General features: G+C 42.1%; 2 protein-coding genes across 3 annotated transcripts; both read right to left on the bottom strand.

Annotated features, from left to right (window-relative positions):
- Positions 1 to 1,566: 1,566 nt before the first annotated feature.
- Positions 1,567 to 5,723, bottom strand: LOC146369849 (E3 ubiquitin-protein ligase RNF14-like). The gene is made up of 7 exons (XM_084910131.1): positions 5,456 to 5,723; positions 4,873 to 5,003; positions 3,819 to 4,754; positions 3,541 to 3,619; positions 3,191 to 3,400; positions 2,555 to 2,721; positions 1,567 to 2,467 (listed from the first exon to the last, which is right to left on the bottom strand). The coding sequence occupies exons 1-7, from the start codon at positions 5,607 to 5,609 to the stop codon at positions 2,333 to 2,335; spliced, it is 1,812 nt and encodes a 603-aa protein (XP_084766257.1). The 5' UTR covers positions 5,610 to 5,723; the 3' UTR covers positions 1,567 to 2,332.
- A 1,647-nt stretch (positions 5,724 to 7,370) lies between these two features.
- Positions 7,371 to 14,657, bottom strand: ankmy1 (ankyrin repeat and MYND domain containing 1). 2 transcript variants are annotated; one of them, XM_084910809.1, is made up of 20 exons: positions 14,263 to 14,657; positions 13,975 to 14,121; positions 13,719 to 13,908; positions 13,477 to 13,526; positions 13,155 to 13,393; positions 12,860 to 13,076; positions 12,593 to 12,754; positions 12,421 to 12,476; positions 11,772 to 12,273; positions 11,488 to 11,666; positions 10,191 to 10,362; positions 9,916 to 10,056; positions 9,714 to 9,815; positions 9,474 to 9,581; positions 9,263 to 9,385; positions 8,978 to 9,079; positions 8,616 to 8,745; positions 8,407 to 8,473; positions 8,110 to 8,264; positions 7,371 to 7,891 (listed from the first exon to the last, which is right to left on the bottom strand). In XM_084910809.1, the coding sequence occupies exons 1-20, from the start codon at positions 14,494 to 14,496 to the stop codon at positions 7,683 to 7,685; spliced, it is 3,285 nt and encodes a 1,094-aa protein (XP_084766935.1). In that variant the 5' UTR covers positions 14,497 to 14,657; the 3' UTR covers positions 7,371 to 7,682. The 2 variants fall into 2 exon arrangements, with proteins under 2 accessions (XP_084766935.1, XP_084766934.1); XM_084910808.1 differs by having other exon boundaries at positions 12,860 to 13,393.
- Between the last annotated feature and the right edge of the window lie 1,650 nt (positions 14,658 to 16,307).

Raw genomic sequence — 16,307 nt, 5'->3', positions numbered from 1 at the left:
AGTCATTGTCGGTATGAATTCATGATGCTTTATATTATATTTTTATGTAATAATAAAACTATAAATAAATAAATAATATATAAAATCCCCAATGCAAGGGGTTAAAGTTGTCACAGTGACAATTTCTTCTTTGTTTGCAAATGCATAAAGTCAACTGGCACCTTCTTCCTTGATCTCACATTGTCCCAGAGTTGTAATACATGTCAGTTATAACATCTGCTAATTGTTCTATGTGAAGAAGATTAAAAAATGAAATGAGCCGTTGCCTCACAGCAAGAAGGGGTTAGACTCCACCATCTCACCGGGGCCTTTTTGTATGGAGTTCGCATGTTCTCCTGTGCTTGTGTGGGTTCTCCCTGGGTACTCTGGCTTCATGCAGACATGCGGTTAGTCTGTCTCTTTGTGTTATCTGGTGACCTGTCCAGAGTGTCATTTTGAGGTCTGTGTTGCCTCCATTGTCCTCACCTGATTTTTTTTTTACCTGTTCAGTTCCAGGAAAGAAGATTTCTGTGTTATTTACTCACCATGCAGTCCTTCTCCTCATTTTATTTGAGATTGTTTTGTTAAATGACTGCTCTCCATAGTTCAGTAGAAACATATAACTTGTATTTTATAGTCCTTGACATGATTATTTTCTGAGTGCCTCTTCATTTGCTGTTTTTCTCTCAGAAGAACCACCAAGAGGCTTGTCAAGTACAAGTGCAGCAGGAGTTCCAGGCCAGGGCTCCTGCTGCAACAGTTTGCCTTAGAAAAGCAAAGTGTTGTTTAGACATTTATGAGGAAGTGATGACCTCCCCCTGGGGTGGAAGCGGGATTTTCCTGGAAGAGACACAGAAAGTCAAACATGCTGGCCTGATATATGAGACATCTGTAGATTCCCAGTTGTGCCTCAGGCAACCTGGGGACGTGCAGCAGTGGTCTTTGTTCCAGTGTTGTGACAGAACAGTGCAAGAATGGAGGGGGACGTTTCAAAACAGGAAGTTGGTGAGTGTGAAGAAGCCAAATGTTCAGGATCTACCTGTAGCCTGCTGCTGCAAGGGAAATGAGACATGCAGTTCAAGGGTTATAAGCTTTTCTCTTCTTCGCCACTATCTGCTACACAGACTGACCTCTGTAGAAATGAAGTATACAGGACCGCTATGAGCCTTTTAACCTGCTTACAGACTCATACTGTTCTCGACCTGTTTGGTCCTAAGGCACCATTAGAGATTAAACCAGATCATCATGGCACGCCGTAATGATTGTAAACACATATTAACCAATCTCTATTAGTGTAGCCTTGATATTACTGAACACAAAAATTGGAGGTGTCAGACACAATATTCTAATGGTCTGGTATGAACTGGATGATTTAATAATAAAAGAAAATGTGTGCATGAGTCTTGAGACCCACATGTGCCAAAATGAATTAAACAAATACATGAATCAAAAAGTAAGTAAAGAAAGTAGCGTCTTTAATTTATTAAAATTTGAAATAAATAATTATCTTTTAAATGAAATGAATTGACATTTAATTGTGTATTCATATATTTATTTCATTTATCATTTTAATGAATGAATTGCACATTTATTTAATTATTTAATGAATCTTAACTTAATCTTTTGGAGTAAAAAAGGCTTTTTCCAGACTGCTGGAACTGTGGCTATAGGTAGTAATTACAACCACACGCTTTATACATTACTTGAAAAACAAAAACAGTGGGTTTACTGACAGTGAAGACAACAGTGAGCTACAATTATAACTAGGGAGAACATGTTTTACAGGCACATAGTGAGGACATTATGCTGTGATTTTACATATGCAACAGTGATAAAACATGAGGTTAAGTCAAAAAAGAGTAGACTAAGATTAATAATTAATATGTACACTGTAGATCTCAGAGAATCTAAGAAACAGCTGCAAGAACGTCTCATATAGAAATATGTGTATAAGATATTCTACATTACAGGTTTGCTATTGTATAGTTTTATAGAGGATATTTTCCTGAAGTGTTTTTATAGCATCCAGGTTAAATAAATCAGTATCATCATTTGTTAAATTCATGTATCAATTTATTGAAAATAACAAACAAACAGATTGTTTTACATATTAGCTTTTCTAAAGTTACCAAAAGGAACTTGTCATGTTACTGCTTTGTCATTCTTGTTGTTTAGCGCCCTCTGCTGACCATGATACAGTATGACATGTCTGGGTCAAAACACTTCACAGGATGTAAATTTCTGTTTTTTGTTTCAATCAGATCTCATTTCTCTTTTAATCTTTTTAAATAAAACAGATTTTAATGTGACAAAATGATGGGCTGCTGGTGAAAGTAGCGGAAGCACTGGGAGGCTATTTTCGGTGGTTCTCACAGACATATTCTTGTAAGTGCGTTTTTCCATTTTTTGTTGTCAGTCTGAGAGCACAGCACCAACTGAAGTCCTGTCCACACTGAGTGCATAACATGTGGTCACATCCTCCATTCTTCTGCAACATGAAACACAACATGTGAGCAGGCAAAGTCACATGACTTCAAAACAGCCAGAAACTCTCCGTGCGCACATGACTAAATACCTCAATTCTGCTGAAGCAGTGAGGACAGCATCTGCTGTTGTTGGCCAACCAGGTGTCATTCAGATTACTTTCCAGCGTTACCAGCATGTTACCATATCTGTTCACCAGCAGGCGTTTCCTCTCCTTACTGCCATGTTTATAGTCATTCAAGAGAGCACTCAACCCCTCTGAGAGACACAGATAGCACAGAGCACAAAACAACATTTGCATCAACACACAAAAGGCCTTCAGTGTAGGGTTAAAGATTAATCAAACAAAGTGCTACTATTAGAATCGGATCAAATAAATATTTTTTTTTTCAGTTGCATTTGTGACTTGTAAGTACTGTAAAGTAATCTTACACCTCTACAGAGGCTGCTGCACTTGGATTGATGCTGTTGAGTCCTGCACTGACACGAGACACAATACTGGGACATCTCTATGTTGATTCTTGTACTTCCTGCTTTGAAATGACTGACTTTATGATTTTCTTTGAAACAGGACAACATTCACACCACTCGTCCTGTGACTGAATATTGCCACTTTAACATTAATAACCAGTACACCAAAAAATTATCAGTTTAAAAAACATACTTGGATTTTTGGTAAACATAAGAGATATCCACATAGTCATTGAAATAGTGTGCCTTTGTGTACCTTGTGACTGTGGCAAGTCTAGGCTTTTTAAAACGGTTTGCAATGCATCTCTTGCATGTTTTTTCTTGGTTTCACACTCTTCTAATCCATGGTAGGTCATTTTGCACGTGACGCAGAAGGCAAAGCCGCACTCAGAGCAAAGCACTGCATTGCTGGACTTCTCCAAAATAACAGCAGAGCCACAGGATGTTCGAGGACAGTACGTCACATCTGCGAGACAAAAACATTTATTGAAAAAGAGCTAAAGATGTTCTTTCTGCCTGGTCTAATACAGAAATGTAATAAATACATTCCAATCAGTGTATGAAAACCTTTACGACACACTCAGTTTAACAGCAACAGAAACGGACCAGACATGCTGTCCAGAGTGTTCTGCAGCAGGAGACGGTCATAGCGGCTGAACAGCTTCTCCCCTACCAGACTCTGCACCTACAAACACAACAGAGACGAAAAAGCAGAGACACAAAGTGAGGCCGAGGTCAGCTGATCGAAATTCCTCTGTCCTTGATCCTTCTACCTGTAGCTCTTTTTAACAGCTTTTAAAATGTGTTTTGATATTAGATAAAAGGACCAAACACTACAGTTGTTGAAACCATTCTGCAGGTTGAAGGCTGCGTGTAGCTTCTACCTGTGCAGGTGTAGGGGCACCAGCGCAGTCTGCCTGAGGACAGGTGACACCCCGGACGTTCCCCTCTGTGATCTGAACCGTACAGAACTCGCAGAGACAGGCCCGGCAGAAGACGTGGCCACACGGTGACAGCTTCACGCACTCGGACCCGAGTCGGCCCATAAAACAAACCCCGCAGTCAAAGACGGTGGTGGCAAACACTTTGTGTTTCTGGGCCGCATCATAGATCAAAATGTGGGACAGCAGAGTCTGTGATGGAGATAAAAAGAGACCAGAGAGGGTTTGCTCTTCACTCTGAGGAGAATCTGTGGGCTGGACCGGCAGAGAAGCAGCTCCAAGATCACTTGGATCTAACGTGCCTGAGGAGGTGGAGGGAAGCAGCGATGAGAGAGAAGCATCTCCTTCATTTAAGAAATCTTCCCGGACACTTTGATGATGCTTGGATTTCTCTGCAGATGAAGAAAGATCATCCTGGGGATCAACCTTAAACTCTGAGCCTTGGAGGATTGTCACATCTGGAGTGTGTGTGGTTTGGTTTTGGAGTGCAGGCTCTGGAGAAAGAGCTCTTTGATAATCTGAGGTTAGATCACTCTGGCTCTGGTGAGAGTTCAGATCATTCTGGTCATGCTTGCAGGAGTCTAAAGCCGAAGCTCCCTGAGAGTCTGTGCTGCTCCCGTCTGAAGGATTCTCCTGAACTTCCGAGGATGGTACAGAGAACTCTGGCTCTGAATTGTTCTTTGGTTCTGAGAGTTCAGCATTGTGTTGGTCCTGGTTATAATGCAGGGTGCTGCGTTCATCAGGAGGAAGATCCAGCTTACTGTGGATGTTCAGGAACCTCAGAGCGTCTTCTCTGAGAAACTGCACCCAGGAGAAGAGCACCACAGCTCCCCCAGTGGCCTCATAGAGATCAGCGAGATGAGCACGCAGTGCAGCCAACTGTGGAGGGAGAGGGAGAATAGATTGTCATCTTTACTGAGCCTCTACAATGTCCTGTGAACCTCTCACACACTGGCAGGATGAACATGTGACCAACAATGACTTGACTGCTGATTACCTGTGTGCGAGTCAGCCAGCTGCAGGTGAGGCTGAAGGAGGGAGGGGACGAGGAGGGGTAGTCGTCAGGAAGCCCAAAGTTCAAAAGCAGCGGTGGAAGGAAAGAAATATCATACCGACGCAGACTTTCACCTTAGAAAGAAAAATACGAGCTCATCAGATGAACTATTCTCTTTCTGTAATGTTTGTTTATTTGTTTTTAAATAATTTGGGTGTATTCAGTAGAAAATATTTGATATATTCTGTCACATGAACTCAAATAGCAAAAGCTATAAATGATGCTTGATGACATTAAGCTGTTCAAAGGTATATTTAATATAGATATATTTAATTCATACATCATTCTTCCCATTTAAGGCCAACAAAAACATGCTCATTACATTGTTACTGGCTCGCCTAATGCAGAACAAGTGTTTAACTCATTTTACATCATTGGCTACATAAAACCCATTTTTATCTTAAGTAGATGATTAGGGCTGTACCAGTAAAGGTGCTTCCTAATATTCCAAACCAACATTTTCCAAAAACATCAGATCGGACCTTTTCGGTCCAGCAGTCGCGTGTTTGACAACCCTCTGATTTACCCTCTCTGAGAGCCACGCTGAAGCCGACAGGAAGCTCGACACATACTCGGATTTCTCCGGCAGACTTCGACTCGTCCCGAACAAACTCGTCCGCATCAAAGATACTCTGGAGAGCGAGCAGCTCGTCTTCCTGCTCCTCCAAGTCCTCAGTCATCTCTTTCTCCTCGGTCTGGTTTTGTAAGAAGCCTTCCTTCTCTGAATACGTTTTCCTGCTTCTTGTTGAGGCTGAGGTGACTCTGGGTCACACCAGCCTGTTCCTGGTCCTTGTTTGTCCGTCCCTCTGACTCATCAGCGTATGATGACGTATGAAACAAAGTACAGGCAGCAACCTCAGCCTACTGTAAACCTGCTGCTAATGAAAACCAGTCTAACAGGCAATTCAGCATGTACCATTACGAGCCTTTAATGAGCCTTTCTTTGCACAAATAGTCTGTGTTATGATGTTACTGGGAATGTCTGAATGATGCATCCAAACAGGAATTTTACAAAATGATTTTTTGAGTCTATTTGATGTATCAAATGCAAAATAACCGACAGGGAGAGTTATTTTGTGATTAAGATGTGACATAAAATTACACCCCCCCCCCCAGACACACACACACAGGCAGAAAATCATACAGAAACACTGGCCATGTATTTCAGAGTAGCCACGGGGTGGGTGGGCTGTTGGAAACATCCAGTGGCTCCATTGTCTTCCTTTGTGACTTAATTGTTCAAGTGGGCAATGACACTGAGACCTGAGGGATGTGTTTACGAGGAAAGGCCGGGGTAGTGTCCTCATTTTGGATATTTCTGCTAATCAGTTTGTCCATAACAAACACTATGTTTGCCCAAACCTGCACTTGATATCAGGAAACCACAGGTCACAGCTGAATCATCACAATAAGAGGAGCTGAGCTGTCAACTGATTAGCACCTGCGGTTCAGTTGGATCAGGGTGGTGGTGGAGGATGCTGAATAGTCATGTAGTATAATATACAGTGAGGCTGCACTGGGACTGTCCAGCCAAGACCTTTAACCTTCACCTCAAACAAAACTCCAACAGCATTGAAAGTGGAATTATGCTCAGCACCATCACTGCATGTAAGTTGGTGACAGTGCTTCTGGACTGGTAGATGGGGTGGTGGTTTCCCTTTATAAAAAAAAGAGGAGGGTCACACTCTTCAGCCTCTCTGTAAAGGTCTATATTCAGATGCTGAAGAGAAGAGTCCATCCATTAGTTGGATCTCAGATTTAGGGATAACAGTGGAGTTTCTGTCCTATTCATGACACAATGGATGGTCTTGAGAGTGGGGAAAAAAGAGCTGCTCCAGCTTTTGTTTTGTTTTTAACCCTCGGGATCATGATGATTTGTGATAGCAACACCTAAATAAAATCTAGTCAGGCTCTAAAGTGAGGAAGACATAACACTTATCTCCCCAGTCAGTAGGCATATATTACAACCTAAGGGTGGTGGCTAAAGAAAAGTTACTTATAATGAAATATTCAGGGTTTGATTTTTTCCTATAGAAAGTTGCTCCATTAGTGTTGCGGTTCACAATTCAGGCTAATGCGTGAAAGATCCCCAGTTTGAAACCAGGAAGACACAAATCTAATGAGACACGAATTATTTGTGATGCTACTTTCACTGACAGTAAGGCGAGCCTTTAATACTTCATGAATGTATAAGTAACAAGAACTGCGCAGACTGGCTAAGTGAAAAACAGAAGCTATCATCATATTCATTAGAATGACGTTAACTATAAAAATTTAATCTAAGGTCCATTTGCTGTTTTTTAAACTGTCATCTATACCCTTGTTCCTCATCATAGACTGAACTTTGATAGACCACATGTGGCATAACTGTCATGCTTTACCTTTCTCATGAAACACTCAGCGAGATATTATCATGGGAATGAAGAACATGAGCAAAAACATTTATTTTGACAAGACAGTGACCTCATTTTTTATATATATATTTTTTAAATTTTATTTAAACTTTTTATCTTGAGCCGCAGGGACTACACTTGACAATGACAAAGGTAATCTGATTCAACAGCACAAGTTAATAATAACACAATTTACAGTTAATGCTATTTTATATTGTAATCTGACAGCTACAAATATGAGAAATATTATGGCACAAATGCTGCCACCACCATTCAACCACATACAGTGATGTGATCTAAGTGCTTTGTTAAATTAGGTAGTCAATATTAGACATAATGAAACAGAAATGTTAATATCCATCAGTTGTGGCTGTAGTTTTCCCTCAGATTGAGTGGATTTTGGCTCTCCAACTTTTTCTCTGCCTTGCTCAACAGCTTTAGTTCTGTTTGGGATTTGAACTGGACACTCAGTGGCCTGGGGGCTGTTTTGGATTTCAAGATGGCAGACAAAGCCCTGGGACTTCGTTGGGTTTTTGACACAGCACTTTTCTGGGCACTGTCAACAGATGCTGGAAAGAAGGAAATACAGTATTTACATGCTCTATTCTTCCAAAACTAAATCAGCATTTCACAAATTCTCTGTATCATCAATTGTTCTCTAAACATCATTTTATTATTCAGATAAGTGATTCATATATTCAAAGCACTTGTGAAAAACTGTCATCAAATATTTTAAGGCTGCTGAAGTTTGGCTCTAACTGTTGGAAGGAGGGCCTCTGACTCCCACCTGATACCTGGACGCTCTCTTTCTTGTGTCTTTCTTCCCAGGAGTTGAGCTTGCAGGCCCTGGAGCAGTAGGAGACCTTGTTGCAGCGCCTGCCCAGGGTCAGATTCACAGACACTGAGCGACCGCAGTGAAAGCAGAACTTTAACACTGGTTTCCTGAGAACAGGTTTACACGAAAAGAGTCACAAATAAGTTACTAGAAACTGACATTAGTTGAAGTAAAAGTTTAAATGACAGACAACAGGAAAAAGGAACTAGAGCAGCACCTTACTGTAGATGAATGTGAGTGTATGTGTACCTGTGCTCTTGTGTTTCCTCTGGTAGGCTTTTATTGCTGGCAAGAGCCTTGTTGGAGGAAAGGTCTCCTGCCAATCATGCAGTACACATGCACGCACGCACACACGCACATGCACGGACACACACTCTATGATTTAGAGGCATATTCAATAATAAAAGGACAAGTGCATTACACCAAGTATCCAGTGGAAGCTATTCTCTCTATATTACCAGTTTCCCTCTCAGCAGCAACCTGCCTCATCAAGTCTTCCATCTTGCTCAGCAGCTTTTGCCGTGCTTCGAATATTTTTCTCTCCCGAATGTTCAGAGCGTGGAAAGGAGTATAAGCAATATGTGAGTCCTAAATAGGAACATAAAGGCAGACAGGAGTATAAAAATATATATAAAAATAAAACTCTAAAAAGCCTTCTCACTCAGCCCCCGTGTACACCAGCATGGCCCTCCATGATTAACATAAAATACTGGATGAACCAGTAAGGTGCAGCACTGCCAGTACCTACAGCTGATAGTCACTGGACATTCTTCAGCAATTCACATTAAATGCATTCAATGTAGTATGGCTGGAGTGTTACCTGTTTGAAGGAGTAGCGTGCATAATCGACTGCAGTTCCAACAATGCCACACACTGTAACTGGCATCAAAATATCAGCTCCAGCCTTAGTTAACATGTCCAACTAAACCAAACAAAAGCCGTACTGATGTTAGGAAAACTTATTTTCTCTGAAAGCTGAACAAAAGTGACTCATTTGAAGTCATTAAGAACACATTTATCTTTGATTGCTGCACAAAAAAAGTACAAATGTTAATAAATTAATTTTTAAAAACGTTTCGTCGTCATTATGTGTTTGTTTGGTTACCAGCTTAATTCTGTGCCCAACTAAGTGGTAGTTGATGTTGGTGAGGGCACAAACCGCGCTGCCCACCCTCCAGCCCAGGGGTAAGTTGGGATCTGCACCTGCATTCAACAGCTCATCTACCACCTAAACGAGGAACAACGAATAGTGTGGGACAAAGAGAGGTTTGGCTCTCACGTGCATGTGTGAGTGTGCATGCACAGCGAGGTCGTACCATATCATTGCCACTTGCTATAGCCAAGGAGAGAGGTGAGTGGCCGCTCCAGAGAAGGTCTGTACTGGCTCTGTGGGAGAGCAAAATGGCAACCACTTCACTGGCATTCTGGGAAGGAAAATAAAGGTGGTTTTTTTTACCTTAAATATTCATCAGTTCTCCGCATTTTGCTTTGATGCAGCAGTAACGTAATCATTAAATAGTGGTGCTGTGTTTAGCTGTGACTGTATGCATTCCGACCCTGTAGTCACTTTCTCTCTGGCAGGCAAAATGTAGAGCGGTGCGGCCTCCTTCTTTGAGATGTGGGCTGGTAGTTAGTGTTTCTGTGGCCTTTGTGGAAATCTATAACATATATAGGTACATAAAAAAGAAAAAGAAAAAAAAAGGTTAACTAACACAAACACATTTACCTCTAAAACCCAGGACACTAAAACCTACACACCTTGTCTGGTTCGTAGATCTCGTCCTGGTCACACGCCTGTACGTCTGGGTCGGTGATGGCGTGCAGCAGCAGCTGTGTGATTCTGGGACCTGCTGGACCTGGCAGTGCTGCAGCTACATGCAGGGGATACAAGCCTTTCCTCTATACAAACAAGCAGATTTTCAGGTGAGTTTAATGTAGGTGCTTTTTTTTTTCTTTCTGTGTTTGTGGATTTTTTTTTTCTTTTGTGCCTGTACAAAATATTATTTAAATTTGTTTAAAAGTTGAGCTCCTGCCTCTGGTGGAAGAGGGATGTCAGTGCGAGCTCCACACAGCAGCAGTTTCCTCACATTCTCGGTGTCAGCTGCCATAATGGCTAAAAAGAGCACGGGCATGGGGATCCTGGCTGCGTTGGGATCAGCTCCACGGTCCAACAACAGTTTCATGGTGCCCAAACGAATGCGGTGCCTGCTCAGACAGAACACACACAGGTTACTTACACTGATCAAACATAACATTATGGCCACCTGCCTAATATTGTCCCGGTCCCCCTTTTACAGGCAAAACAGCTCTGACACATCGAGGCATGGACTCCACTAGACCCCTTAAGGTGTGCGATCTGTACCAAGATGTTAGCAACAGATCCTTTACCTCCTCTGTGTTGCTAGGTGAGGTTCCTATAGATCTGACTTGTTTGTATAGCACACCCCAAAGATGCTCGACTGAATTGAGATCTGACCTCCAACTTGTTGTGCTCCTTAAACCTTTCCTGGACCATTTTTGCTTTGTGGCAGGGTGTAGCCATCAGGGCGTACCGTTTCCATGAAAGGGTGTAAATGATCTGCAACAGTGCTTAGGTAGGTGGTACATGTCAAAGTAACATCCACATAAATGGCAGAACCCAAGACTTCCCAGCAGAACACTACTCAAAGCATCATACTGTCTATGCCAGCTTGCCTTCTTCACATAGTGCAGCCAGGAGTTTTCCAGGTAAGCGACGCACACACAGAATAAATGTTCTTCTCATGCTCACGTGTCCATTTTTGGTATTTTCACCAAGGGTGAGCATGAGCACTCTGACTTATCTGCAACTTACTAGCAATAACTTTTTTGAGTACCTGGTCTGTTGGATCAGTACAGACGGGCCAGCATTTGCTCCCCACATGCATCACTGAACTTTGGCGACCCATGATCCTGATGCTGGTTCACCATGGTTCCTTCCTTAGCCCACTTTTGGTAGATACTGACCACTGCAGACTGGGAACACCCCACAAGAGCCACATCTGACCCCATCCTCTAGCCAATAAACGTTTGTCAAATTTGCTCACTTCTCCTTACGCTTGTCCATTTTTCTGCTGCTAACAGATTAACTTTGAGGACAAAATGCTCTCTTTCTTCCTAAAATATCCCACCAACTAACAGGTATAATTAAAAGATAATCAGTGTTATTCAGTGCACCTTTCAGTAATCATAATGTTATGCCTGATGGATGTATATGCAGGGTGAAACAGAACATCAGAGTGATCACTAGAGCCAGCAGCAAATTAAATACAAAATAAAAAGTAAAATGAGGCAGAAAGAAAAAGGACTGACTCTATTTTCATAGCAGCCATTTTGCGTACTGTCTCCTGCGTGCTGCAGTGCATGGAAACCCCTGTGCGACTCAGAGCTTCAGCAGCGAGCTGGATCATTTTGTCTGTGACTTGAATCTCGTAGCTTCTGAGACAACAGGTGGAGTCAAAGCTCTGTTTTGAGGTCAGATCTTTGCCGTGCTGCAGAGACAAACACATTAACAGTTGTGAGTGAACTAAACCAACTCATCAAACCAATCACAGAGAAGCATCACTCCGCATTACTCATGAACCCTTGCTTGCTACCTTAGCTTGAGCTCCCTTCCACTGCACGGTGCCCAGTTTAATGTGACCATCCAGCACTTGAATGGAGCGTTCTACAAAAGACACGTCCTCTTTTCCACTCTCATCACTACCCTCTATATCCTCCACATCTTTCTCATCCTCCTCGCAACTCTCCGCTTCCAGGTAATCTGTGCTTAACTCGTTGGTCTCAGCAGACTCACCCTGTTTGTCTTTCTTGTCCCCCCTTTTAAATTCTCTTTCTGTATCTTCAACCTCACTTACTCCTCGTTCCCTTCTCTGATCATATCTGCTCTCTGTCTTTCTTTGCTTCCCTTTGCTCCTCATACTTTCTGTCTCCTCACAGTGTCTGTCCTCTCTTTCCTCTGTCCTCGGCTCCCCCTGTGTGTGTTCAGCGTGTGCGACACAATCATTCAGTCCGACCCTGCGCTCAGAGAGGAGTTCACTGTCACTGGATGCTTTACGGTTGAGAAGTGAAATGTGTTCAGTTGGTTCTTCTATTGATCTGAAAACACAAGAAATAAATACAGCAGTATTTTATCAATAAATTCATAATCAGTTATGTTGTTTGGCTTCATTTAGCAATGTGTGTGAATATAAATCGTTAATAGTGAACAATGTGTGAGTGAAGGGACATTAGCTACAATCCTACTGGTCAGAGAGGTTGTTAATTAACGATGTGTCCATATTGAGGTCGACTTGGCTGATCTGGGAAAATAAATGTCAAGAAAAAGGGAGAATATCTGTGAGAAAACCATAGGTATCTGAGACGAGTTGAACTTTTGATAAAACCCAAAGTCACGGTGCCTCGTGCTGGATCTTACTTGGTTTCTAGCAGGTGGTTCAGCTCCAGTGATGTGCAGAGATTGAAAAGGATAGTAGAGGACATGACACACAGCCAGGGCAGACATGCCTTCACAGTTCATCTTGTCAATATCAACACCCATGTCCAACAACAGGTGGATCACATCATTATGGCAGTTTACCTGACAGAAACAGAATATGAGACATGAGACTACTTCAGATTTTAACCACGGGCAAAATGTTAAAACCTTTTATTTTGCTGTGTTCAAAAATTAGTAATGTGTTACGGTGGCAGCGATCAGAGCTGTGTGTCCGTGCGAATCTGCTACATCAGGGTAGACTAAACCAGTCCTGAGGATCTGTGATACAGCGTGCAGGTCTCCTTTGGAGGAGTGCTGGATAAGCAATTCTGAACTGACTTCCAAAGGCCCTTTAGGACCAAAACTGTCCCTGTTCATAGAGAGAACGGCTGCCGTGTCCCAGCCCACATTTTCAGCCTGCAGCCTGAGAGACAAACACATAAAGTTCCACGAATGTTGCAGACTCACAGACCTAATTGTCAGTGTTTGGACCCAGTCTGACCTGTGGTTGTGTATGTGAGCTTGAAGGCGGGCCTGTAATGGCATTGTGGACAGTGGGTCTCTTGCATAGCCTTGGTAAGGATGAGCGTCCGGCTCCCACAGCTCGCCATAAAAATGTCGATCCAGCTCTGTCCTTCGACCAGGGGGGAGTGGCAAGTGGTCCCCATCTGTTGAGTAACTCTCCATGCCAGGTGGATAGATGAAAATCTCATCTAACAGCACATCTCTGTCTTCATCCCCCTGAAGGTGATGAGGCGTTAACTGATCTGCGTCATATTAACTCAGAGAGCTCATCCAGTTATTCATTAAAAGCTGTGACTTACCTCAGAGTGTGTCCTTTTTTGTTGCTGTAGACTACCAGAGGTAGACTGAGGTGTGAGAAGGGTACATTTATGGTAAGTTTAGATGTACGCAGTAAAATATTAATCATCAGATTTTCTGCTGTAAACACCATCTGTGTTACAGCTGTGAAAGGGCATGACACAGCATTAAGCACTGCTCTTATTTCTAGGCTCTTATTTCTTATTCATTATTATTACTGTAGGTGACACAGCATGTACCTGAGTAAGGGATTTTTCAGTGACTGATAGATCCATGTAGGCAGAATATTCAGGAAAACTCTTCAGGCTAAATCCCTCTTCCAAAGGGGTACACAGCCTTAGCAGGTGGTCCTTGAGCCACAGACCCACATCCTCTCGCCCATCTGGATATTTGAGCACACCTGGACCAAACCTCTGATCCATGTGGTACAAGCCCTGAGAGGAGGGGAGAGGTGCGTTGTTTTATGATGTATCTATAATCTAAATAACGGTTCAGCTTACCTGAAAGACAGCTCCATCGGAGAACACTTGCTGACCATATCCCTCCCTTCTGTTGAGGTAGAACTTGCCAATGAACTTTTGGCCCGTGGGCCAGCAATACAGTCCATCTCCATGCTTGTAGTCTTTGTAGAAAGAGCCCTCATAGTACTACACCAAAGAAAACAACCCACGCATGTATTTGTATCTAAATTACATTTAGCTTGGCTTTAAGGTGTTCACACCCTAAAAGCCAAGGGGTAGTAAATGCTCTAGTGAAATTGTTTAATTCTTTAATATGTCACACACTACCTCTCCATTTGTCCAGCTGTACCTTCCTTTGCCGTGTTTGAGGCCGTTTATAGACTCTCCCTCATATTTGGAGCCGTCGGGCCACTCCTGCGCACCGATTCCTTCTGATATCTCCCTCCCGACCCGAGCACCTCCGCGGTCGTTGCTTTGTCTAACTGACCCCGGTGTCGTAACCAGCTCCGCACCTCCTCGCCCCGCAGCCGGTGCCACACCTGTGAAGGTCGTCGACAGCATTTTACCCGGGGCGTTTTCTCCCGAGTCCGGTTGAGGGCAGCGACAATTCACTTTAGCGACTAACTACAGTGTTTGTTTGGAAGCGACAACTTCAGGTCTCACAAGTCAGATTTGTGTTTTAACTTTGCAGCAAGCAACTGGTTGTCATGACAACAGCAGAGCTCGCGCAGGTGGAGAAGTGGGTTTCTCAATCTCACGCATGCGCAAGAAAGAAGGAAAACAAAAACATTTGCTCTGCTTGGTTGTACTTATGTAAAAATAAAGCAAATAAATACGTAAATAAATAAATTTATTCTTATGAATCAATACACTTTTAATTTTTGGTTACAATGTGGACAATATTATTATCTTTGTTTACCAGGGGCGGTAAACCCACATATGCAGGTGTTACATATGGTTAAAAGGATTCAAGTGCAGTAAGTATACATGTTTCATATAAGTATAGTCTAAAACTTAATTATTTTCCGTAGCCCATCTAATTAACATTTTGGTTACAGAAAACATGTGAATTTTGATTTTATGTACTGTACAGCTTGTATAATAAATAAATATGTAGACCAAAAAATCCAGAAAGGTAAACAACATGGAACGGTTCATTTACAAACTCAAGTCTAACTTGTGTTTCACACTTTTTTGGTAGAAAAAAAGATCAAATTGTTACATGCTTGAATTTACACAAAATGTTAGAAATCTCCACTGTCATGAAGGAAAATGTATAACTTAATTTTTAATGATTTGTTGGGTTAACCCTCTGAGGTCCAAGCCCGCGGCCGAGGCTCTCCGAGGCAAAAAGTTGAAAATACCCCCCCCCCCGCACACACACACACACACACACACACACACACACACACACACACACACACACACACACACACACACACACAAACATATTAAGGATTGTACATTAACATAAAACTGTTGTTGAAACCATACTGAATTTCACCAGAGGAACACACACACACACACACACACATGAAGAGAGAGAGAGTATGCATTGTATGCAAACGGCTACCAAACAGCCATCATAATTCGTCATACAATGAGAACAGGACAAATCAACAATTGACAATGACTAAAATCTGTAACATAATGTATTGTTTGGAGTTTAGTCTGTTACTGTTACTATTTTTACAATTTCTTTTTTGGAGCAACTGTAACCCACATTATTTCCTTAGGAATTAATAAAGTATTCTGATTCTGATTGTTTCAGGATGACCTGCCATTATCCAATGACACCTCTGCTTACCTGCATCTTTTGCTCGTTTCTCCTCCTCTTCTTTTCTCTTTTTTCTAAACTGAGCACCTGATGGCTTTGAACTTTTCTTGTCCATCTTCCATTGCTTTTAATTTTGCACTGCAGTATGAACACAAATCCCCCATATTGAGGATCACCACAACATAATCTAATAGACCTACACCTTAGTTCACAGATTCACTTTGTCTAAGGTGTATTTCTAGGATTTCGCACAACCCAGGATTCAAATCATGAATACATGATGGGCTTGGATTTACATCATTATGAATGAAATGTGCTCTATTTGGAAGCAGCCGGCCCCCTCCCCTTTCGACGGGTTGTGTGTGAGACTTTAAATCATCAAACTGTAAATTATAAATTTTAAATTGTTATTGATCCCTTTACCCCGAGTCCTAAAGTGTATATTTATTTTCTTACTCTTCTTATATTTATTGTTTGTTTACTTGCACTGCTGTAACTGGAGCCTCGTCATCTCGTCTCTCTATATACTGGACTGTATGTAACAGAGATGACAATAAAGTTTTACTTTGACTTCAGCAGCGAGCAGGCGCACCGA

The sequence above is a fragment of the Perissodus microlepis genome, chromosome 17 (assembly GCF_051167445.1).
Source record: "Perissodus microlepis isolate ML-2025 ecotype Zambia chromosome 17, ASM5116744v1, whole genome shotgun sequence".
In the NCBI taxonomy this organism is placed as follows: domain Eukaryota; kingdom Metazoa; phylum Chordata; class Actinopteri; order Cichliformes; family Cichlidae; genus Perissodus; species Perissodus microlepis.
This window is presented reverse-complemented; position numbering and strand designations above follow the sequence as displayed.